General features: G+C 44.7%; 3 protein-coding genes across 3 annotated transcripts; 1 reads left to right on the forward strand and 2 right to left on the reverse strand.

The window, feature by feature from the left end:
• Positions 1–807: 807 nt before the first annotated feature.
• On the reverse strand, positions 808–1,752 carry LOC134392505 (olfactory receptor 5F1-like). Its single transcript, XM_063116874.1, has one exon. It carries the CDS (start codon positions 1,750–1,752, stop codon positions 808–810), a length of 945 nt encoding a protein of 314 aa, XP_062972944.1.
• A 6,313-nt stretch (positions 1,753–8,065) lies between these two features.
• LOC134393332 (olfactory receptor 8U3-like) lies at positions 8,066–10,104 on the reverse strand. Its single transcript, XM_063118363.1, has 2 exons — positions 9,189–10,104; positions 8,066–8,145 (listed from the first exon to the last, which is right to left on the reverse strand). Exons 1-2 carry the CDS (start codon positions 10,102–10,104, stop codon positions 8,066–8,068), a joined length of 996 nt encoding a protein of 331 aa, XP_062974433.1.
• A 7,640-nt stretch (positions 10,105–17,744) lies between these two features.
• LOC134393333 (olfactory receptor 5D18-like) lies at positions 17,745–24,946 on the forward strand. The gene is made up of 3 exons (XM_063118364.1): positions 17,745–18,656; positions 21,089–21,113; positions 24,762–24,946. The coding sequence occupies exons 1-3, from the start codon at positions 17,745–17,747 to the stop codon at positions 24,944–24,946; spliced, it is 1,122 nt and encodes a 373-aa protein (XP_062974434.1).
• Positions 24,947–25,433: the final 487 nt, after the last annotated feature.

Raw genomic sequence — 25,433 nt, forward strand, 5'->3', positions numbered from 1 at the left:
CACCTCGGGATCATTCTTGAGTCCAAAATCTAATCGTTTCTTCTGCTGGTGGTTTCCCACTTCCCTTAGTAAACACAAACACTAGGAACTGTTTCCAAATTCCTTCGAACTCATTTATTTTAGTTACGCCGAAAATTATTTTTTTTTTAAAAAAAAAATCCTTACCTTTTGTGCATGAGTGTTTGTGCGCTGCTGCCTCTTTAAGAAAAAATAAAAAATGGTGGGTACGACGCCTCTCCGTCTGAGGTCATCTCGTGCCACATATAACTGAAGGGGGATCTCCCGATAAAGCGATCTTGAGATCTTAACCCCTCCGTTGCGGGCTAACAGGTAGGTCTAGCTAAGGCCATAGTGTTTGGAAAGGCACTGGAGCGGATGCTAAACCACATGAGATATGCTTTAACTGCAACAAGACACCATGAGTGAGGAATGTTTCAAGATGTCTGATACCCTTATATAATATGACTTGATAATAACCACTTTGTAAGGCTAGGGTGGAGAATAACATGGCCTATGGCAATTCAGTAAAAGAAATAGTGTGTCAGAAACTGCAGGAGACCACGGCAAAGGGAGATGGTCCTGAAGATAAGCAGAACAGAGGAGAGATGCAGGAAATAACACTGCAGAGCCTCCTCCAAAAATAAATATGATCCATATGATCTCTGACATATTGAGGATACAATCGGAAGCATGCATGCTCCTATTAGATTACTGATATGCTTAACTGAAGGATATGTTTAAGTCCTTTAGAGGGCTAACAAACAGGAGGTTGTATCTATGTGGTCTGAAAGTCCATTGCCATAATAGTTACATTAAATGTGAAAATGAGTTTTTATCCAATACTCTCTTCAAAGCATCCTTCACCTCCTTGTTCCTCAGGCTGTAGATTAAGGGATTGAGCATTGGGATGACAAAGGCATAAAACACAGACACAACTTTATTCTGACCTTCTGAATAATTCGAACTGGGTTGCAAGTAAACATAGATAGTAGTTCCATAGAATATAGTCACAGCTATCAGGTGAGAGATACACGTAGAGAAGGCTTTTTGGCGGCCCTTGGAAGAATTTATCTGGAGCACTGCAGAAAGGATGTACATGTAGGAACTCAGTATTATTAGGAGAGAGCCCAGCATATTGATTCCAGCACAAATAAAGACTAGTGTTTCAGTTACAGATGTATCAGAACAAGAGAGCTTGAGGAGTGGAGGGATCTCACAGAAGAAATGGTTGATTTCATTGGACTGGCAGAAAGACAAAGTGCCTACCAACGTGGTATGAATAATTGAGTTCAAGAAGCCAGCTGTGAATGCTCCACCTGCCATCTTGATGCATTGGGTATGGGACATGATAGATGTGTACAGCAAAGGGTTGCAGATGGCCACATAACGGTCGTATGCCATCAGCCCAAAAAGGATGAACTCTGTACTTGCAAGAGCAACAAAGAAATACATTTGGATGAAGCATCCCATGAAGGAAATGGTTTTCCTTTCTGATAAGAAATTTTCCAAGGCTTTGGGGGTAATGTTGGAAGAGTAGCAAAAATCTAGGAAAGCCAAATTACTGAGGAAAAAGTACATGGGAGTATGAAGCTGAGTGTCCAACCTGATCACCAAAATCATCCCTAGGTTACCCACCACAGTGATGATGTAGATCAGTAGGAACAATGTGAAAATGGGAATCTTCAATTCTGGCTGATCTGGAAATCCCAAGAAGATAAATTCAAATATTTCACTGTTATTGTCTACAGCCATCTCTGAGGCAGAATTATTGTTCTCTTTATAGTGAATGAATATGGATCTTCATGCATAAAAAAAATCTTCATACATTAAAACAAAACAAAACACTACATTGCAAATGTCCAGAGACTGTTTTTCTACAGATATCTCTGTGGCAGAATGATTCCTATGATTGTTGTGGTGAATATATCTTGAACTTCATATATCTTCAGAAGGTATATACAAAAATGTCCAAAGGGCTGACTATACTTTACAAAGGTACTGGCTGCTTGTTCACCTTAGCTTGCAGGGCAAACAAGCTGATTTCTTCTCAGTCTGTAAACACAAAATAAAATACTGTCATAACGTCTAGGGGTATTAATACTGTATATTTCTGCGATTTCCCTTAACATTCAAATAAACATTTTAATGGTTACGTTGGTTATTGAAGTTCTATTTTTTTTTTAATGAAAAATCCTTATTTCAGTATGCATTAATATTTTGTTTTGTTAATTTGCAGCTGCTTTCTTTCCATTTTGAAGCGAGTTGATTTTTAAATTCTACACCCACTTATCTGGGAATAAGGGCCATTGAATACATAACTGCAGTTAAATTATATCAGATTCTTTAAATTCACAACTGTGCATTCTGGTTCTTTATGCTGCAATTGTCATCGCATTATAGGAAGGTCTATGCATGCAAGGAAATAGGGTGCCATGTGCACACCTTCTGCTGGAGTGGGAAGCACCTGTGTCCATGAATTCTGATACAATCACTTAAGTAGCCTTGATCAGACGTCACCATTAACCATGGTTTGGTGGTAGATGCCTATAGATTGGAGATGTATGAGAAATTTGTTCAGTCTGTTTTTTATCTGTTTTACCCATTTCACACCTTCCAGATTGGATGTGGACTTGCAGTTGAAGTCCATACATTTCTGAGTTTGTAATGTGATTTGCGTTTGACAGCATGCATAGTTTGGAAAAATGTGCATGAGATATATGCTCAAGTAAAATCTAGCATTCTTAAAGGCATGTGGTAGTAGACATAAACCTGGTACCCACTGAGTGGAAAATGGCTGTTGCAGGTGGGGAGGAGCAGAATAAGGCACCTCGTGTGTCAGTACATGTGTGCCACATGGGGCAAGGGCAGGGCAGAGTCTATAAAGGCTAGCCCCGCCAAGCCTTTGGAGACCCCCCAGCCTCACCTATCCAGAGTTGTGGGGCACCAAGAGGGGGTGATGCAGGGTGATCTCCCCTCACTTACAAAGTGTCACATAAGAAAGGGGGTGGGCTTACCCAACTCCTGCCTTTGGGGAGTGGCTTACCCATAAAGCCAGGCAAGTTGCCTGAGGTAAGACACAATGATTCCTGCACTTTGTCATGTAGATCCAGGGAGGGGTGAATTTCCCCCATTGGTTAAAGAGGCCCTAATTTATCCCAAGCTCTGGTGTCTTGTGTCTTTATGCTATGCTTCCTTCTCCACTCATAAACTGGTTGATGCACATAGACTTGCAAAAGATCTTGCTACATGAGATAGGTTCTTTCCACACATATAGGCCATAACAAGACCTAAGGTTTATCCCAGGATCATCCCGGGATCGTCCCTGCCTGCTCCCGGGATATCCTGTGTGTCATTTACATGAACAGGGATGACCCCGGGACGATCCCGGGATAAACCTTAGGTCTAGCTAAGGCCATAGGCAGACAGTATATGTTGGTTTTTATGCACCAGTATGAGTGAAGATTCATAACAACGAAGGCCTTTGCTAGACCTACCTTGGAATCCGGGCAGCAGGAAGGGCGAGCCCGTGATACAAGTATTGCAGGCTGTCACCCTAATCTTAACATCAGACGCAATGGGCTAAAGGAAAACCCCATCATGTCCGCCATTTTTTAAAAGAAATTAAAGGGCTAGGTGCACAGGAGCACATGAATGACCAAAGCTAAGTTTTTTAAAAAAAAAAAATGTTTTCCCCGCCCTCCCCTGCCCCGATCTCTCCCCCCCTAATCTCCCCCTGCCCCCAATCTCTCCCCTTGCCCCTGATCTCTCCCCCTGTCCTCGATGGGCGCAGCGTTTCTGGGGAACGCTGCGGACCGTGTGCGGCTTCTCCTGGCTACACACAAGTAAGCACACGTAGCCGGGAGAAGCTGCGGACTAGTCTACACCTTCTGCGGTCCAGGGCTCAGCCCGGGACTGTGGAAATACCAGGCGAAAAGTGGAGCCTGTTACCCTGGGGCAAGGGAGGGTTGACCCCTGCCTGAGCCCGGGATCCCCTGTGCATCATCTGGATGCACAGGGGCGATCCCTGGTGTCAGCCCGGGCTAAACCCTCATCTAGCAAAGCCCTAAATCTGCATGTATATGTAAACTGGGGATAGGAGCTTGCTAAAATTCTCTGAACTCCACCTTGAAGTTTGGATCACGTCACTCCCATTTTCAATTTAGTTGTGTTTTTCTTTTTATTTGAATGGTAAAATGCACATTTTGGTACATACATTTTGAAAGTGAACACCCAAAACACACTTCCCCTAAATAAATTGTGAAAATGTGTACTTTTAAAAAACAAAACAAAACTGCACATTTTTAAAATGTGTTTTTTTCTGAAGTTTGCATTTTGTGAATCTTAGGAATGCGTATGCTTTTTCCAAAACTGTGCTCTTGTTCAAGAATGGGTCACACTTGGTCAACATTTTAATTGAGCTGTCCACTACAACCCCAAGATCTCCTTCATGGACAGTCATTGCCAGCTCAGTCTCTATATATGAGAAATTATGTTTTTTTACTCCAATATTCATTACTTTAAATTTGCTTACATTGAACCTCATTTTTGCAGTTCAATTCACATGCATTTGCATGAGATTAATAGGCATGGAAGTTGTTTAAATAAGTAGAGATTTACCAAAATTCACGCATAGGTTGGTTCTTATATATTCACTGAAGACATCCCTATTTCACCCATACCTCACAGTCTTTTCACCCACATCTCATATTCAAACACACACACACACACACACACACACACACACACACACACTAATACTCAAATGCTCCATTTACAAACCTAACATTACTCATCCCTCCTCTTCACACATACCCCATTAATTATCTCATTTACATAACCTTTCATACATATATGCACCATTCACACAATATATACAGAGAACACAACATTCACACACAGCCAGCGTACATATCCCCAGTCACACACAATGTGCAAGGGCAAGAATGAGAAATTCATCTGAGCTGATGTGATCATAAATTACCAACCTGTATGACAAGGATGGAAGTCACTGGAGAATGGAGGTGCATCGTACCTCCAGAACCATGTCCTTTCTGTGTGTTATTGATGTTATAATATCTGGGTTCCACCTACTTTGCTGAGGTTATTTCTTTCAGCCATTGTACTAGTTCCCCTTAAATCCCTTTTGCAAGCATTCATGTGGGAGCATATTGTTTACTACTCTGAGGGACATGATCTCTGGGGAATAAAAAGATCTAAAGATTCATGCTTTGTTTTATGGTTTCCGTATTTCTTCAGCAGTTAGAAGGTAGACTGTGAGGCAATGTCATGATTAGCAACAGCCTCTACTTTATTGGCCAGGCTTACAGCAGAAGTGGCTCTAGGGCAGGGAGAAACCTTAAATTGTATCATGGCAAGTCCCAGCTCTAAAGATGACATCAACTTTCGAGCTACTAGGTTCCAGTTCAGGGAACTCAGCATGACAAGTTCACCCCACAGTAGAGACCCCTTTTACATCCCACACTAAAGTATGTGCTCCTTAATGAGAGAAATCACTCATTCTTTAGAGTGTGGCAGTGGCACAGGCACCCTCCAGAGCTTCTTGCCCACAATGCCTCACAAGACATGGGCAAAATGGAGAGCCTTAGAATAGTGGCACCAATTGCTTTCTGGGCTGGTGGTGATAGCAGTGGGGAGGGCAAGTGGGAGAATGTGGATAGCAGCAGTACAGTGGCAGTGATGGGCAGCCCTGAAGAAAGTGGAAGTGGGACATGTGATGCACCATCCCTCCCAATCTGCCACCTGAGTTTTGTGTCACATTTAGGTAACATTTAGATAAAGCATCCCTTCTCTTACATGAAATTTCCCATGGTTTTGGAGGTGATGGTGAAGAAATAGGGAAAATCTGTAAAAGTCAAATTACTGAGGAAAAAGTGCAAAAGGGTATGAATCTGGGTGTTTCTTCTATTCAGCAAAATCATACCTCAGTTGTAGAGTGACCAACTATCAGGATTTCCCCAGATTTGTCTTGGTTTTTATTCTATCCTGGGTGTCAGGGGGGATTTTCTTCAATTTTCTATAATGTCTGGGAATGACATGCTTTCCCCTTTAAGGCTGCCATTGTGTGGCGGGGGGGGGTGATGTATTTTCTGGAGATGTGTCATTCCTCCCCTCCAACTGTGCCAATTGGGGCATTAAAGGGGAAATATAGTCATTTCTGGACAATCATAGAAAAAGCCCCAATAGGAGTTGTGGGGGGCAGGAATGACACACTTTTGGGGGCCTCCGGAAAGCGTGCTTTCCTGCCACCCCACACTGCTCCAATTGGGGCCTTATTAGTGTGGTGGAGGAATGATACACTTTCTGGAGGTCCTGGAAAGCATGCTTTCCTCCTGCCCCTGCACTGCTCTAATCAGGACCTTAAAGGCCCTGATTGGAGCAGTGGGAGGGGGCAGGAATGACACGCTTTCCCCAACTCCTTAAAGGCACCAATTGGAGCAGTGGAAGGGAAAGCACACTTTCTGGGGCCACTAGAAAGCATGTCATCCCCCACCACCACACAAATGGTAGCTGCCATTAGTGTGGTGGGTGGGAATGACATGCTTTCCGGAGGCCCTGAAAGCAAGCTCCCCCGCTCCAGGTGTCCTCTTTTTTGGTTTCCCAAATACAGTCACCCTACTCAGTTGTCCACCGTAGTGATGACATAGACCAGCAGGAACAACATGAATGCCCCTCCAAAATCACTTTTTACATGTAAGTTTTGGGAGCATTTTATTATATATTCTTCCTCTAACTGTTGGATTTCCACAGAATTAGTGTATCATAAATGAAACAGAGCAAACATATTTTCTTTAAAATGATTTTATTGTTATAATAATGTGATTATGAAGTGGAATGGGAGATTCCAATGGGAGATTCCAATACAGGCCAACAAAAACTGCTCAGAAATTCCTGAATCAAGTCAAGAGCAGACCTGAACCGGAGCATATCTGTTAGAGAGCAGGGCCAGCCCAGTACTCCCCCCGCCTTTTTTTGTTCTGAAGCAAAGGTCAAGGTGGCACGCTGCCTCCCATTCGCTCTACAGAACTGATGAGACTGAATCATTCTTCAATGCTGATGGCAGGACAGTGTCTTCCACTGCACTTGGGAGCAACAGCTAACTTAGGAGGCACAGGGCAGGTTACATGTCACCCATGCTTCTATCTTCCACATTCTTGTGTGAAAAAGAAATTTGAATAACCCCCTAAGATGTCCAGTTGATCAGGCTGAAACAGCTTGGATTTTATAAGAGGGAGACAGGAAACAACCAGTTTGTGAAGCAAGCAAAAGGATTTATTTGGGGGAATTGGGGAAGGGGAATAGCAATGAATAATATAACAATACAAGAAAAGCAAGTGCAAGTATTTCACAGAGAACCCCCACTTACCCAGGCAAAGAAACTTTATTTACAAATCACTCACATAGTTACACACGAACCCTCTGAGGGCAAGAATGCTTTGGAACAGTGCCCAGCCAATCAGGAAGTGGGAAACAGAGCTTGCTGGGTTGTCTTTTGCTTTCAATGGGCAAAAAGGAGATTCATGCTAGAGACACTCCTCTTACCCCTCCTCCGATCAGTAGCACAACCCCATTGAGTCACACCAATCCAGCCAACTGAGTCTTGATAGCAGAGCTTTCTGGATCGCCTCTTGCCTTCAATGAGCAAGAAGAAATGCATGCCAGAAACAATCCCCTCCAGTTGGTAGTATGACTCCTAAGGAGCTTGTTTGCTCCTCGTTATTGTGGCACTGTTTTATACAGTTGTCTCTGTTGGTGTATACAATCTCTGCCAGTTGAGTCTCAGGATGGTACCTTTTGGATCCTGCCCACCCAGAGGTGGGAGGGATTCACACCAAGATCAGTGCTCCCCTCGTCCCCTAAACTGGATGTATAGACTGGTATAATAATTGTGCAGTACGACAGAGGCAAGAAGGCCCACCTTATCTTTGCCCTGGCTGATGAATTCCACCCACAAAATTCAACCACAACATACGGGTTTTCAGTTAACTCTTCTCCTAGCTAGCAGAGGAAGCCAGAGCTGAAAAAAGTTTGGATGGAAGCAATGTTCTCAGGTGCACCTGGAACCATCCAGGAAAAATGCCACAGACCTCCTGAGCAAAGAGAGCACAGGAGTTTTATACCCTTCATTGGGGCTTATGGCCATGGAGGAAGATGACGGGGTGCTCTTTGTTGATAATACATCATATTCAGCCTTGGGACAGAATGCTCTGTCTTGATGGATTGAAAGCATCTCTTGACAGCATTTCCTGACCCCTCTGGTAATCCCAAGGCATTAGGTGCCTATTGTCTGATGTTACGGAGAACATTTGGCACCCTTATGTCCCCGGTGTGGGGACATCTCTGTCCTGTTACCTCCGAAACTTCAGGGTGCCTGGCACATATCCTGTTTCCTCCCTTCATCTGTCTTCCTAGAATCTTAAAGCCATATACATTATTTCTCACCTTCCCTCCCACCAGGGCACATGGGATCAGCGACCCTGCCTTTGTCATCCCCCTTTCTCTCGATAGCTTCCACTTACATTTGCATGTTTTGGTAACACAGAGACAATCAGCTTATTTACAATTCAGTTACATCCAAGGTCATGCTGGCATACATTTCTTCATTTCATTTCACATTAGTTACATTTCAAATGAGTTCTAAAATACGCAGCGGCGCCAGTATTTACATCCGAGAGGGATATTTCACAATGCCATTAAGGTAACAACTTCATTGATAGGAAGGGGGAAGAGGACTGGGGTTGGAATGGCAAGTTGAGAGAGATAAGGAGAGAAAGTAACCAAGTAAAGATGGATTTTTAAAGAAAAGGAGAATTTTCAGGGCTTAAGCAGCACATAGGCAAACACACATTTTTCCAGTCTGGGGTCATTCACAAACTCAACCTAAAATCCACTCGTGACACTTGCTGCAGCTCCCCATAGCACAGGATCTGCCACCTGTGGTGGCTGCCTCACTCTGCCTAATGATAGAGCCAGCTCAGTTAGAAACGGCAGTATTTCAAACACATTATGATTATGGTAGTTCGACAGTGGCACCCCGCACTTCTAAGGTCACCAAACATTTGGTTAACTACCCTGTTCAGCTATCGTGTCGGGGGGGGGGGAAGGTATGGCACCTCTGCCTTATTGAACTTGGTGTGGTTGTTTTTTCACTCACCAAGAAAGGAATCTGCCTCTTGCTTTCCTGAGGGCATCTTTCACTTCCTTGTTCCTCATGCTGTAGATGAGAGGGTTCAACATGGGGATTGTAACTGAGTACATCACTGCTACCACCTTGTCCTGATCCAGGGAATAGCTTGAGCTGGGCCGTGAATACATGAAGAGGGAGCTTCCGTAGAACAATGTAACAGAGGCCAAGTGGGAGGCACACGTGGAGAAGGCTTTGGGCCTCCCCTCTGTGGTGCGGATCCGCAGGACTGTGTTGAGGACAGACAAATAAGATGCTAGAATGGCAACTGTCGTGATAATGATGTTGAACCCAACGACAGCAAAAAGCAGCATCTCATTGAAATGTGTGTCTGAACAGGCCAGAGTTAGGAGTGGAGGGCCATCACAGAAGAAGTGGTTGAGCCGATGAGAATGGCAGAATGGCAGGCGAAATATAGAGATGGTGTGCGTGGCTGAGCTAATCACACCGGCAACATATGCCCCAGCCACTAGCCCTATGCAGAGCTTCTGGGACATGACAACTGTGTACAGCAGAGGGTTGCAAACAGCAACGTAACGGTCATAGGCCATGGCAGCAAGCAGGTAGCATTCAGTGGTAGCACAGGCTGCGAAGAAGAACAGCTGAATGGTGCATTCGGCAAAAGAAATCAATTTGCTGTCTGCTAAGAAATTCACCAGAGTCTTGGGAACAATTGTGGTAGAGTAGCACAAGTCTAAGAAGGAAAGATGTTTGAGGAAGAAGTACATGGGTGTGTGGAGCCGGGGATCTATCCTGATTAACACAATCATGCCAAGATTCCCAACCACAGTGAAACAATAAATAGCTAAGAACAAGACAAAACACAATACCTGAAGCTCATGCCGATCTGTAAAGCCCAAAAGAACAAAATCAGTTCCTGAAGACCCATTTCCCTCAGACATTCCTTTGGATGCCCTTGCATACAGTCTTTGTGTGCCTCTGTCTAGATGACGGCACTGAAGCTAGAAGAAAAGCATGCAAATAAATATTTCAATACGTAGTGAATGCTACCATAGTGTGCAAAAATATTTTTCACTCCTCTGTGTTCTCGCTTCTTTCCTTTGCATGCAAACTTAGAATCACCTTCAACCCATACCTTTCTTCCTTCTCCTACATCCTGGCTATCAGGCCATGCCTCTGTCTTCAGCATTTCAAAGGTCTACCCATTTCACTGTGCACCTACTTCTAAAACATTTGTCTTGTTCTGACATTTCCAGGTTTAACTACTGAAACCTTTGTTATCCTGATCTCCTTTTAAAAATTATCTTTATTTCAGTTTTCTCCACAAAGACCTCTACATCAATTTAGAACAACTTCTCTGTTATTTTTAAGCTACAGGCTTTTAGTTATTCCATTTGAGGCTTCTCGCCATTCATGTCTCCAAATGCATACACAACAACTGCAACAGCAGCAACAATGATAAGCATCCGATGTTGGCTTTGAAGTATCAGAAAGGACTTTCACTCATGCAAAGCCGTTCCCCCCCACACACAATTTTTAGTGATTTCCCCCTACTTTCTCAACCCACCCATACCACCTGATAAGATATTCTTGGGGATTGGAGAACCCTTTGGAGCAGGTATGGTTCAAGATGCAGAGAACTGCAGAAGGTAGGGAGGACTGACAAGAACTGGGTTCCCCACCTTATGCAAGAAGACCAACTTTCTACTAGCACAAAACCAGCATTGGATGCATCCTCCTCCTCAAGAAAGTTTGGAAGAAAATATCCTGAGAAAGAAACAGGATCAGATACAAAAAAACTCCATCACACCGGGGGTTAACAAGCTCCCTACCTTCGCTTCTCCTCCAGTGTTTTCATTCCTCGGTTACTTCCTCTTTTCAAAATAGAAGGTACAGAACGAGCACAAGGCCCATTGAGTCCACTGTTCTAATGGCGCTGCTTCTCCTGCACACAATTCCAAGTTTTAAAAAAATCAGACTTAATGAAGGTTTTTTTTTGTTGCACAAGGAAGGCCAGAAGGGGCAGAAGGTGTGCGGGAGGCAGACAACGTCATGTGAAGGGACTGAGCAAACTCCATAAGTGCCCAGTAATGAGCGTGCAATAAAACCCACATCAGATGGAGCTTAAAAACAGAAATTAACGTGGAATGTACCTTGGAATGGGCATGAAACCAGGTCTTCTCATTTTAAATATTGACTGCTGTAGTCCTGGCTCTTGCCATTTTTCACACACCTATATGAAACTACCAGGCATAACATTCTTTCCCTAAAAGCTTCCATGTTGTGGTCTTACACTCCTGGGAAACAAAAGCAGTGGTTAATTTTGTACTTGTTTATTTCTTGTTTCGGTATTGCTTTTTCTATATCTGTTTTGTTTTTGTTGAGGGAGAGCATGGGAGGATTTATATCTGTTGGGAAAACCTCTCTGAAATTCTCAAGAACTTAGCTTATCAATTAGCATGACAACCTACATCTGTGCAGATAGATCCTAATATTAGATTTTCTGTTTAGCTTGTGGAACTGCTTGTAGAAAGAGAATATCCTTGACAATATATTGTTAACCAAATTTAATCAGACGGACCCTTGGCCTGATCCAGCATGGCACTTCTTATGTTCTTATTGTCATGGGCTGGGCCCATGGTCCCTTTAAGAGAACATATTTGCTTCATCCCAGGGGGAGAGAGAGGGGTTTCTTTGTGTCCAAAAAGGGAGTAGCAAGTAAAATGTCAAGACCATGCTGTGCGAGAAGTGCCTGGCTTCGATAATGCCTCCCCAGGCTGGTACTGGGGGGAGAGTAACAAGTTGCAGCTGTGCAATGTCTGGGAGCATTCCCCCTCCCTTCAGGTGAGGTGTGGGTTGCTAAGGGGTTTCAATTGGTCAGAGAGACAAGGGGGTCCCAGAAAGGGATAAAAAGCTTGTGCACCCAAGGGTCCAGTCTCTATCCTATGGGTGTTAGGAGTCCGGTGAGTGCGTGGTGAGTAGGAGCATCCAGGCCAGACTGGCTGGATGGCAGAAGCTCCATGTGGCCACTGAGGGAAAGTCAGTTCGAGAGGCATGAAGCCAAGTCGAAGTGAGCAACAGAGGTTGAGTTGCAGTGTTAAGTGTTTGTTGTGTTTTAGATTTAGGTTTGGGTACAAGTGGGCAAGGGATCTTGCCAGATTTACGCTGGTGGGTGGTTAGTGGGGAGTGAGTGTGAATCCAATTGGTCTGAGTGTATATAGGGTGAGGGTGAGGTATTAGTCCCTGCTGTCCTGAGTGTATCATTCCTTTGTCAGTGTTTTCCCCCCAAACCTCTTATGTGTTACCTTAATGTGTGGACATTACGGAAGTGTGTTTGTGTTAAGAATAAAAGTGTTTGGTCCCTATCTCCTGTGTGGTGTCGTTCCTTGAGAATCTAGACTCCCAAAGGGCTAAAAGCGGCAGTGAAGGGGCGTGTGTCTGGGCTGGCCGAGTCAGACCCCCCTTCTGCGGCTGGGGAATCGCTGAGTCAAGCTGAGCGGTTCCATCACACTTATTTCCTCTGCTGATATGTGATCTTGAGGTATTGGATTAACATAATAACTTGGGTATACATTCTTTTCTTGGGCAAAGCTATTTTAGATGCTATTTTCAAAATGGTGGACAATTTACTTTAGGGCACTAGTATTCGTCAACCACAGAAGTAACAATCTTGCGTTTGGTATCAAATTATGGGTATTCAGGGTCAAGGAGTTAAAAGAATATATTATTGTAATTGTTGGTGTACTCTTTCCACCATTTCCCAAGATGCTGCTGAAATTTATTGTTTTCTCATTTTCTTGACAAATCAGCATACAAACATGATTTTGGCTTTAAACTATAGGCGTTTTGGCACCCAAACTTTTCCCCATATAATAGTCCATGTAATGTGAATGTGTTGCTTATATGGTCATTTTTTCATGATGTTGGACACCCTTACCTACGTTTATACAGCAGGCTGTGCTTTACAGATGTGGATAGTGGAGGGGGGGCAAGGGAGACAACAGTGGGGCTGGTGGCAGCATGTGTAGCCCTACTCTCCACCTCCAGCAATTGCAATCACACATGGAGGACAATGTAGAAGCAGAGCAATCTGGCTCAAGCCACAACCGTTCATTTCCCAGCTCACTCTCAAACTGAAGGGAGATGGATATTTATAAAATCCATGTTTAATCTGTTTCTGACATCACTTCAGAACTGTAGCCAGCCTATCTTCTAGCTACACATCCAAGGGATCTCTTGATCAGTAAAAGCCATCTTTCACTGGGAAAGGAGGCAAAGCCTTGACCTAAGAGCAGAGCCTGACAGAGCAAGGGACAAATGTGATATTTGTTCTTTTAATTATATCATCATCATCATCATCATCACCACCACCATCATCATCATCTTCATTTATATCCCACCTTTCCCCCCAGTACCGGGACTCAAGTTGGCTTACAAGATTAAAACATGTACAATTGAAATATATAAATATAAATTTACAAAAGTTAAAATAGAATTAAACCTGCAGTAAAATTAAAAACATGTTAATTTTTTTTTTTAAAAAAAACCCAGTAGCATTAAAAGGCAGTGGTGGTGGTGGAATCTAATACATTAACAAAGGTCCAGAGTAGTTCCAAAAGCATGCTGTAACAAAGAAGTTTTTGCCTGCCTCCGAAAGTGTAGCACAGAGGGAGCCAGCCTAGCCTCCCTGGGAAGGGAGTGCCAGAGCCTTGGAGCAGCCACTGAGAAGGCCCTTTCCTGCATACCCATTAGGTGTGCCTGGGATGTTGGTGGGACTGAGAGAAAGGCCTCCCCAGAAGAACTCAGAGCACAGGCAGGCTCATATGGGAGAATACGGTCTTTCAGATAACCTGAACCCGAGCAATAGAGGGCTTTATAGGTTATAACCAGCACTTTGAATTATGCCTGGAAACAGACCGGAAGCCAGTGGAGGTGTTTTAACAGGGGAGTTGTATGCGCCCCGTAACCAGCCCCGGTCAACAGTGTGGCTGCAGCTCTTTGAACCAGCTGAAGTTTCCGAACACTCTTCAAAGGCAGCCCCATGTAGAGCTTGTTACAGTAATCGAAACAGAATGTAACTAAGACATGTGTCACCATAGCCAAATCCAACATCTCTAGGAATGAGCGCAGCTGGTGCACTAACTTTAACTGTACAAATGCACTTCTGGACACCACCGAAACCTGGGCATCCAGGCACAGGGCTGAATCCAGGAGTACACCCAAGCTGCAAACTTGTGTCTTCAGGTGGAGTGTAATAGGGGTGTGCACGGACCCCCCGCTCCGCTTCACTTCCAGATCCGTGATTTGCAGATCGGGCCGCTTCGCTCTGCCCCCGCTGCGCCCATGCCCGCTCCGCTGCGGAGCTCCGGATCCGGATCGGAGCTCTGTTTTTCCCCCCCATAGGCTTGCATTAAGCTTAAAAAGTATACAACTTTTTTTCTGTGAAAGTTAGAAACCTCACGTTTGGCACCATGACACCTCATGGAGGTATACACACACACACCAAGACTCAAGGCAATCCCATCATCCCCTGAATTTTGGGGAATTTATGAAAATTGGGCACCCCATTCACACCCCTTTCGATAGCTCCGTCAATTTGCATGTTAAAAACCTCAAACTCACCACCATGATAGCTTATCCAGGGACACACACGCACGCCCAGACTCAAGGCAGTCCGATCATCCCCTGATTTTTGGGGAATTTATGAAAATCCAACACCCCATTCACACCCCTTTTGATAGCTCCGTCAATTTGCACGTTAAAAACCTCAAACTTGCCACCATGATAGCTTATCCAGGGACACACACGCACGCCCAGACACAAAGCAGTCCCATCATCCCCTGATTTTTGGGGAATTTATGAAAATCGGGCACCCCATTCACACCCCTTTCGATAGCTCAGTCAATTTGCACATTAAAAACCTCAAACTCGCCACCATGATAGCTTATCCAGGGACACACACGCACGCCCAGACTCAAGGCAGTCCCATCATCCCCTGATTTTTGGGGAATTTATGAAAATCGGGCACCCCATTCACACCCCTTTCAATAGCTCCGTCAATTTGCACGTTAAAAACCTCAAACTCGCCACCATGATAGCTTATCCAGGGATACACACGCACGCCCAGACTCAAGGCAGTCCCATCATCCCCTGTTTTTTGGCAGGGCTTAAACCTGCAGACAGCTCAATGGGGCCATTTCAAAGGAAATCCCAAGATGCTATGAATTGGGGAGTAGAGATAAACCTATATGAATCTTCTTCCACACTTGAAAAATGGATTTGGAACTTCCAAAACTCCAAGTGAGCGCAGGAAGGACTTCTCCCCTGAGTCAAAGCCAGACACACACAACATCCCTGCGAGGCGGGCAGGGGAGGAGAGAGGGAAGGCAGGCAGGCAGCAGACATTTCTGGGGGCATAAGGAAGTGAGCCAAGGATAAGCCAGTAATGCATATAAAATGGAATAAATCAATAAATAAACAAAGGAGGGGTGGAATTAAAAGCAGCAGTGTTGCTGAATAAACAACAAGAAGAACTTTTTAAAAAAGGCTATATCTGTCTTTTACCAGCAATAGGGGGACGTGCCCAGGGGAGGGGGAAGCAGCTGCCAGTTCAACTCATGAAAGCCATTGCTTCACCACGAGAGCTCTGAGGAGTAGAACTCTCACTTCAACTCATGATAGGCTTTTCTCCACTGGGTTACTCTCTTTGGAGGGCTCTGATTGCCCTCCAAGTACAGGACAGAGTGGGGGCACGTCCACATGGGATGCCCTAGGGGAGCTCATCCCCTTGCACCACATCTTTTCAGTTGTTCCCCAAAGTTAGGGTGGGTAGCAGTGCTCTCTTATTATTGGCTTAGTATATGATTTCAGGTTGTGTTTGTGCATTTGGTGGGGCTACTGTTTTAAAAAACACTGGGAAAAGTCCGTTCAGACTAAGAAAGAGAAGTTCCCAGAATCCCAAGTTACCCGTTTTGCCTATCCCCTCCTCCAACTTTGGGATCATGTGATCATGACCGGGAGTTGACTCTGTCCCTCAGCCCTTCGGAAAAGGTATTTTCTCGCCGGTTTTTTAAAAAATTATAGCACACGAACCGCAGCATGCAGAGAGCTGAGAGTAGTCTCAAAATGACCCCCATCCAGGACTCTCCAAGCACAAGAATTTTCAGAAAGATAGCTTCAAAAACAACACAGTTATCCCCCTTTCTTTTCCGCAATGCAATCCTATGGGCGAAATGTTTCAAGATGGCGATCGGATTGGACCGCGGAAACCGGAGCGCTCTGAAAATGGGCGCTTCTCTTCGCCTTGCTTCTAGTGGTCCACGGTCCGCTTCTACTCCGCCTCTGGGCAATTCGCCAATTCTGAGCAGGCCAATTCACTCCTGCTTCTGCGCTTCTAATCGGAGCGGAGCACATGCCTAGAGTGTAACCCCATCCAGCACAAGCTGAATCCCTATTCCCTGATCTGCTTTTTAACTGACCAAGAGCACCTCTGTTTTGTCAGGATTAAGTTTCAATTTGTTTGCCGTCATCCAGTGCATTACTGCTGAGAGATGTGGGTTTAGCACTGAAACAGCTTCCTTGGAATTGGGAGAAAGGAGTAGTAGAGTTGGGTGTCATCAGTGTACTGGTGGCACTGCACGCCAAAACTCCGGACTACCTCTCCCAACAGTTTCATGTATATGTTAAACAGAGCTCTGAGGTCAACTGCCAAGAACTTGAACAGGAGTCCCCCAGCACCACCTCCTGGGTCTGCCCCTCCAGGAAGGAATGGAGGCACTGTAAAACAGTGCCTCCAAGTCCCATCCCAGCAAGGCAGCCAAGAAGGATACCATGGTCAATGGTATTGAATGCCATTGAGAGGTCCAGCAGAACCAACAGGGACACACTCCCCCTGACCAGTTCCCAGCATAGGTCATCCATAGGCGAAGGGAGGCACTGGCCACTCCACTTAGCCATTATGTGCATTAGAATTATATTATACACTACTGATGTTTTTGTTTCTGCCTGAAGCAGGGAATTCTCAAAATGCTTCAGAGATTAGATCCCAAAGGCCACAGAAGCAAATGAAAAAGGGCCCTTGGGCCCTGCAAGGAAACATTTGCCCTTGAATTCCAGGAAGAGCGTCTTCTCCTTCTCAGTTGGGTTGGTTGCACAGAGGTTCTAGTGCTGTCCTACGGCTTCCCAGAATATAGGAAAAGGTCAGATTGCCATACTAGGAAACCCTTCCAATCTTTCTTCCTGTATTTCTCTGTTATGCATTTCTCTGTTAATATGTGCTCAATTTGGAGGCAACAAGCAGCAAACGGACACTTCTTTATCCGTGTTTCACTATTTTCCAGGGAACATCTGCATACATAGATGCACAACGTCACCCTCTGAAAAACAATGCCTTTTGAAATGTTCTCTTTTAAAATGTTGTCACCTTGAGGTTTTTCCACCCTAGCATTGGTTTATCCTCTGGAAAAAGAGGACATCTCCAGATAGCCATGCTCAGTTGTTGGTTTTTGAGTCACCCTTCTGCCCATCTTGTATCCTGCATAGTCTTTTCCAATTCTTAGCAACAAAACATGATCCTAAAGGAATGGAGAGGGGAAATCACACTTTGGTGACAGAATTCATCCTCCTGGGCTTCTCAGACCATCCTGACCTACAGATCATCCTCTTCCTGGTGTTTCTCCTGATCTACATTGTCACCTTGTTGGGAAATCTTGGGATCATCCTGTTGACTAGGTTCGAAGCGCGACTCCATACACCAATGTACTTTTTTCTCAGCCACCTCTCCTTTATTGACATTTGCTATTCTTCATCCATCACACCCAGATTGCTCACTGACATCAACTCTGAGGCCAAGGAGATTTCTTTCTCTGCTTGTGCAGCACAGATGTACCTATTCATCATGTTTGTTGTGGCTGAATCTTTTCTCTTGGCTGTGATGGCATATGACCGCTACATGGCCATTTGTAATCCCTTACTGTACACAGTGGTTATGTCGAGAAAGCTCTGCATTCAGCTGGTAGCTGGTTCTTACATGTGGGGCATAGTTTGTGCCCTCGTTCACACTGTTTCTGCTTTCAGGGTCATTTTCTGTGGGCCAAATTCCATCAATCACTTCTTTTGCGACGTTTTGCCAGTCTTGGCACTTTCCTGCTCCGACACCCGAATCAATAAGATGTTGCTATTCATTTTTGCTACCTTTGTGGAAACCAGCACAATAATAATCATTCTCATATCTTATGTTCTCATTATTATATGTGTAGCAAGGATCCAGTCCAGCAAGGGAAAATGCAAAGCCTTCTCCACCTGTGTCTCTCACTTCACATCCATCATCATATTCCACGCTACTATTCTCCTCATATATTGCCAGCCTAATGCTAGCCATTCGAAGGATACAGGAAGAACTGCATCTGTATTCTACACAATAGTGATCCCAATGGTGAACCCCTTGATCTACAGCCTAAGGAACAAGGAAATGAAAGGTGCCATCAAAAGGCTGGTGGGCAGAAAAGGTGTTTCTCACTCAACATGTTGAGCTGGGTTTTAAATTTGCTATGACATTGCAATTGCAATGTGCTATGTGCTCATAAAAAGTGTTCTTTCAAAGACTCTTCAAATTCAATTCTAAAACATGACCTTAAAGAAGTCTCAACATACATCTGTGTAATAGGGCTGAGCTGCAATTTCTCAGAAGACATTATTCTTTTCCCTTAGAAAAAGAAAGCAACTTTGCAGAATTTTCTCTTAATATTCTCCACCATTTTTTAAATGGCAGCCACCATTCTCTCTTTACAATACCCCAGGGCAATCCTAGGTTGTGAAGGGTGAACTTGATGCCACAGTTATCGCAGAGCCTGGGGAGGTGTACAGTGCCCCATCTGGTCATGTTTCTTGGGATCAGTTCCAGTTGTTGCAGCCTGATGATGTGGACAAGATGCTTGAATCAGTCTGTCCCACCACATGTAAGCTTGACCCTTGCCCATCCTGGCTAATTTTATCTAGCAGAGGTGGATTGGTTGGGTGGGTCCAGGGGGTGGTAAATGCCTCCCTCTGTCAGGGAGTGGTGGCTGCTGCCTTGAAAGAGGCTGTAGTGCATCCTCTCCTGAAGAGGACCTCCCTGGACCCAGAGGTATGTGAGAACTACTGCCCCATCACTAATATCCCTTTTTTGGGCAAGGTGCTTGAGCGTATGGTGGCTGGGCAACTTCAGATGTTCTTGGAAGAAACAGATTATCTGGACCCATTTCAGTCTGGTTTCAGGAAAGGCATGGCACTGAAACAGCCTTGGTGGCTCTGACTGACAACCTACTCCAGGTGAAAGACAGGGGGAGTGATACCCTAGATCCTGGATCTCTTGGCGGCTTTTGATACCATTGATCATGGTATTTTACTGGACCGGCTCTGCGATATGGGAGTAGGAGGCACTGTGTTACAGTGGTTCCGCTCCTACTTGTGGGACCGACTCCAGAGAGTGGTATTGGGGGATTCCCAATTAAGCTGTGGGGTGCCACAGGGTTCTATTCTACCCCCCATGCTGTTCAACTTATATATAAAGCCATTGGGTGAGGTCATTAGGGGTTTTGGGGTTGGGTGCCATCAGTATGCTGATGATACTCAGCTCTACTTCTCCTTGTCATCAGAGTCAGCTGGGGCTGTGAAGGTGCTGGACCAATGCCTGGAGGCTGTAATGGTCTGGATGAGGGCCAATAAACTGAAGCTGAAACCTGATAAGAGGGTAGCTCTGTGGATTGGTGGAATTGGGTAAGCAACCTGTTCTGGATGAGGTGGCGCTTCCTCTGAAGGAGCAGGTGCATAGCTTAGGAGTACTCCTAGATCCATCTTTGTCACTGGAGGCCCAGGTGGACTCCGTGGCACAGAGTACTTGGGGTCATCTTCGGCTGATCCACCAGCTACAGCCTTTCCTGGACAGGAACAACCTAGCCACAGTAGTGCATGCACTAGTAACTTCCCGATTAGACTACTGCAATGTACTCTACGTGGGGCTGCCCTTGAAGACGACTCAGAAGTTGCAGCTAGTGCAAAATGCAGCAGCTAGACTGCTGGCAGGTACATCTTACAGAGACCACATAACACCGGTCTTAAAGAAACTGCACTGGCTGCCTATACGCTTCGAGTCAGAATTCAAGGTGTTGGTAATGACGTTTAAAGCCCTAAACGGTTTGGGACCTCGATACTTGAGGGAGCGCCTCTCCTTATATATGCCTGCCCGAGACTTGAGATCTGTCGGAGGAGCCCTTCTATGCATGCCACCAGCACAATACGTTCGCTATGTTGGGACAAGGGAGAGGGCTTTCTCTGTTGTGGCACCCCGATTGTGGAATGCCCTCCCCTTGGAGGCCCAACTGGCGCCAATGCTCATTTTATTCCGGCGCCAAGTGAAAATATGGCTTTTTAACAAAGCTTTTAATGGTTGAATTCACTAGGCACATTGTTTTAACTGTTTTAATAGTTTTACTGCTTTTAAATTATATATTGTTTTAACTAGGCCTGTGCCCTGCTCTGATTAGAACCGGAGAATCAGAAGTGAATTGGCCTGCTCCGCCTTGCCCAGAGGTGGAGTAGAAGCAGACCGCGGACCCCTAGAAGCAAGGCGAAGAGAAGCGCCCATTTTCGGAGCGATCCTCTTTCTGCGGACCGCTCCGATCGCCATTTTGAAACATTTCGCCCATAGGATTGCATTGCGGAAAAGAAAAGGGGATAACTGTGTTGTTTTTGAAGCTATCTTTCTGAAACTTCTTGTGCTTAGAGAGTCATGGCTGGGGGTCATTTTGAGCCTACTCTCAGCTCTCTGCGTGGTGAGGTTCGCTTGCTAGAATTTTGTAAAAAGTAGGGTAAAGGCAGGAAAAAGATTACCTTTTCGATTGCTGAGGGGCAGAGTCAACTCCTGGTCATGATCACATGATCCCAAAGTTGGAGAAGGGGATATGCAAAACGGGTAACTTGGGATTCTGGGAAACTTCTCTTTCTACTCTGAACGGAGTTTTCCTAGCGTTTTTTTTTAAAACAGTAGCTCCACCAAATGCACAAACACAACCTGAAATCATACTAACAGATAGGAAACACACAGCAGTGCTACCCACCCTAACTTTGGGGAACAACTGAATACATGTGGTGCAAGGGGATGAGCTCCCCTAGGGCATGTGGACGTGCCCCCACTCTCCTGTACTTGGAGGGCCATCAGAGCCCTCCAAAAGAGTAACTCAGTGGAGCAATGCCTATCATGAGTTGAAGTGAGCGTTTGCTTCTTAAAAGACTGATACCTAGACAGGACCAGTCAAATGGCTGATGCTTCCCCCTTTGGGCAAGTCCACCCCCCCCTTACTGGTAAAAGACAGATATAGCCTTTTTTTTAAAGTTCTTCTTGTTGTTTATTCAGCAACACTGCTGCTTTTAATTCCACCCCTCCTTTGTTTATTTATTTATTTATTCCATTTTATATGCATTACTGGCTTATCCTTGGCTCACTTCCTTATGCCCCCAGAAATGTCTGCTGCCTGCCTGCCTTCCCTCCCTCCTCCCCTGCCTGCCTCGCAGGGATGGTTTGTGTCTGGCTTTGACTCAGGGGAGAAGTCCTTCCTGCACTCAATTAGACTTTTGGAAGTTCCAAATCCATTTTTCAAGTGTGGAAGAAGATTCATATTTAGGTTGATCTCTCTATTCCCCAATTCATGGCATCTTGGGATTTCCTTTGAAATGGCCCCATTGAGCTGTCTGCAGGTTTAAGCTCCGCCAAAAATCAGGGGATGATGGGATTGCCTTGTACCTTGGCATGATTGTGGGTCTAGATGGCATCTGTGAGTGTGCCACTTCCCTTTTTTTTATCTGTCCCAATGTCAGAGAACAGTCCATGTCTGCAAATGGGGTGCCCGATTTTCATAAATTCCCCAAAAATCAGGGGATGATGGGACTGCCTTGAGTCTTGCTGTGCATGTGTATCCCTGGATAAGCTATCATGGTGGTGAGTTTGAGGTTTTTAACGTACAAATTGACGGAGCTATCAAAAGGGGTGTGAATGGGGTGCCCGATTTTCATAAATTCCCCCAAAATCAGTGGATGATGGGATAGCCTTGAGTCTTGGCGTGTATACATCCATGAGGTGTCATGGTGCCAAACTTGAGGTTTCTAACTTTAACAGAAAAAAGTTGTATACTTTTTTAGCTTAATGCAAGCCTATGGGGGGGAGGGGAAACGGAGCTCCGATCCAGATCCAGAGCTCCGCAGCGGAGCGGAGCAGACATAGGCGGAGTGGGGGCGGAGCGAAGCAGGCCGATCCGCAAATCGCGGATCTGCAAGAGAAGCGGAGCGGGGGGTCCGTGCACACCCCTAGTTTTAACTTGGTTTATGGTTTAATTTGTTTTTAGCTGTGTATATTTACTGTTTTATACTATTTGCTTTTATCTGTATGCCGCCCTGATATAGGGTGGGATATAAATGTATTAAATAAATAATTAATAAATAAATAAAATAGTTGTCAAGCTGCTAACACTGGGCAGTTTTACATGAGGCATTTATTGTGTGCTTGCCATTCCCTACTCATGATTGTTTACGGGATCTTTGTGATCCTCCACTTTTGGTGAGTGTTTTTTTTTGAGTAGCGAAAATAAAGTATTTAATTGTAAAAATGAAAGAAAGTGTGTGTGTGTGTGTTTAAATGTATTTGCACTATTCTGCTATACCACAGTACCACTTAGAGGTTAAGCAGCAGAAAAGCAAGAAAAGAAATGCTCTTCCTGTAATGCTTAGATCTGAATTCTGTGATGAAACCAAAAATAGATTCAGCTGATTAACAGCCTTATATAGAAAAGCTCACAGTTGCTGCTGCTGCCACATGCAGAACCAACAAAAAGCAGCTGAATAAAGAAGAAGCTGTGCTACTGCTGTTGCTAATAGTGACTAGCCCCAACTCTGAGAAACTCTTGGGCAATTTCTCTTCCCCTGTGAAGAAATTCAGTCTCCTCAATTTCTCTGCCCCCTCCCCCCAGTACCACACCCCTCAATCACTCTACCACAAATAGGGTGGAAAATTATAAGAAGTCATTTGCTCATAGCAATATGTGACATATACATCTCTATCATATTTGTTAAGGAAAGCTGGTGAAAAGCAATATTTTGTTACTAATTTTAAAACATTTGAAAATAAAATCAGGAATATTTTTATTGGGGAAAGGATGTTGTTGACTTTTAAAAATATAAATTAGCTTTTAAGAAATTTTAGCGGATCTACACTAGTCTTATAATGTTGCTAGTGTCCGTTTCTAACATTGTTATCTGTATTGGTTATCTGTATCACGGGGCATGCTAGCGTTACTTACATTTAGCTGCAGGGCACACTGTTCAATCCTTTCTGTTGTTCTTCCTCTTCTCTGAGAGTAGCAGAGCTGCTCAACTTGCTTCACCCGCTTCCTGCCTCGTTCCTAGCCAGCAGTGCAGGGCAATAGTCATAAGTACACATAAACCTCCTCCCAAAACATCTAAACACTAGTTCCTAGGAGTAGCCTGAATGCATAGGAGCTAACCACTTTCCTGAAGCTGAGCAGGTCTAAGTCTGGTCAGGGTTTGGATGGCTGACCAAATTGAAAACTTTCAGCAGCACAGAAGGTGAGGCATGTTTTTGGAAGCTCCAGCTGTTGGGATTATTTCAAACACACCATTTAAGCCCTGCTGGTTAGAGTTTTGGATTAGGAGCAGAGACCCCTGTTAATTTTCCTGCACGGAGCTACAGCAATCCTTTGCTTACCAGAAAGTGAGTTTAGCGCTCCTCAGCTTCTTTGCAAAGAGGGGGAAATGTAAAAAAAAAATAAATCATAAAAAATCAACGGATTATCCAATTCAATTCAAATTTGGTATGCTTAAAGCTCTCCCTAATATCTATTACTGTGCTGATTTTGGTGTCTTTATCTTTAAAGCTTACGCAGATGTAAGCATTTGTTTAAAATCCTGCACCCGCAGCAGTGGCTCGGAATTAGGGCAAATCTTTTGCAAAAGAAGCACAATTAAAGCAGGATACATGGGAATACTTCACAATAAAAGCAGATTTTAAGGTGGAAAGCTTCTGAGTCCTTTGCATTCAATTGTCAGTGATTGCACAGTATAACGCTGGTGTGATAAATCTCCAACTGCTGTAGCAGATAAGATAGCAAACGGGGCGAAGTGGACGGAGCAAACCCAGCAGCTCCGCTACTCCCAGAGAAGAGGAAAATTACCGATAGAACAAGGCACATGCATCAGTATCAGTGCTACAACTAAGCAACAACGAAAGGGGACAACGAAATAAAACCAGTAAGTACAACTTATTTACAATGTTAGAGACACAGGGTCATGTGACGCTGTGCGTCACAGTAACCCATTCATAACGTTAGAATAACATCAGTGTAGATTCCCACCAGGTTTCAACATTTTTGCACCTGAAGGAAAATGTTGCTCCTTACAGAGATGGACTTTGGAGGAAGAAAAATGCTCCCCACTCCATCCTGCCTTGTGGAATCGCCCACCAAAATGGCTGCTATATATCATTGGGTAGTAAGGATCATTCTTGCAAAGCTGCACTCTCACAAAAAACCTAATGTCTTTGCGAGTATGGAAGTGGAACATGTCACCTTCATCAAAGTAAGGTCAAGAACAAGGAGAAATGATTTATATCCTCACTCTGGCATCTCTTTGTTAGGAAGCTTTGAGGAAACCTTTCCTCTGGTCTCTTCGGTTCCTTTTGTGCAGTGTTCTGTTGGCACCTTCAAGTTGAAGAGGCCAGAAATGTGTGTCCTGCTTTGAAAACATTTGATCGCACTTTACCTATGGCAGTAGAAGACATAGTTTGCAATTCTTTAATAATAATCCATGACAAAGCTGTGCGTGGATTTGGGAGCAATGTCCAGGGTCCAAACGCCTGCCCATCATCCTGGAAGTGAAGGTGGACGTTCTAGCGTGGTGTTGCTTTATTTTAAAGAAGGAGACATTTGCGCAATTGTGCGGGCACAATCCTGTGCCAAAAAAAAGTTTTTTAAAAAAACAACTGGAAACTCGGCACCGAAAACCGAGAGCCATCCCAGGGATGGCAAAAATGCTCCCCCCTCACTCACGATGGTCACGGATTCCCCCTGCAGAGCTCCATGCCTGTTTGGTGAGCCCTGCTACTTGCGGGTAGGACCTAGGGAGTGAGAGCCACACCATCCATGGACCTTGGAGTTGTCCTGGAACCACAGGGAAAATTGTGAAAAATCCAATCCCAGCTATCCTGGGATAACTGAGAGCTTGTCCC

Source organism: Elgaria multicarinata, chromosome 2 (assembly GCF_023053635.1).
Source record: "Elgaria multicarinata webbii isolate HBS135686 ecotype San Diego chromosome 2, rElgMul1.1.pri, whole genome shotgun sequence".
Taxonomy (NCBI): Eukaryota; Metazoa; Chordata; class Lepidosauria; order Squamata; family Anguidae; genus Elgaria; species Elgaria multicarinata.

Coding starts and splice junctions, on each gene's coding strand:
- LOC134392505 (XM_063116874.1), bottom strand. CDS start 1,752: ATGGCTGTAGACAATAACAGTGAAATATTTGAATTTATCTTCTTGGGA.
- LOC134393332 (XM_063118363.1), bottom strand. CDS start 10,104: ATGTCTGAGGGAAATGGGTCTTCAGGAACTGATTTTGTTCTTTTGGGC. Junction 8,146..9,188: donor TGCCCTCAGGAAAGCAAGAG/GCAGATTCCTTT, acceptor CCATAAGCCCCA/ATGAAGGGTATAAAACTCCT.
- LOC134393333 (XM_063118364.1), top strand. CDS start 17,745: ATGGAGAGGGGAAATCACACTTTGGTGACAGAATTCATCCTCCTGGGC. Junction 18,657..21,088: donor AAGGTGCCATCAAAAGGCTG/GTGGGCAGAAAA, acceptor ATGATCCCAAAG/TTGGAGAAGGGGATATGCAA. Junction 21,114..24,761: donor GAAGGGGATATGCAAAACGG/GTAACTTGGGAT, acceptor CGAGTATGGAAG/TGGAACATGTCACCTTCATC.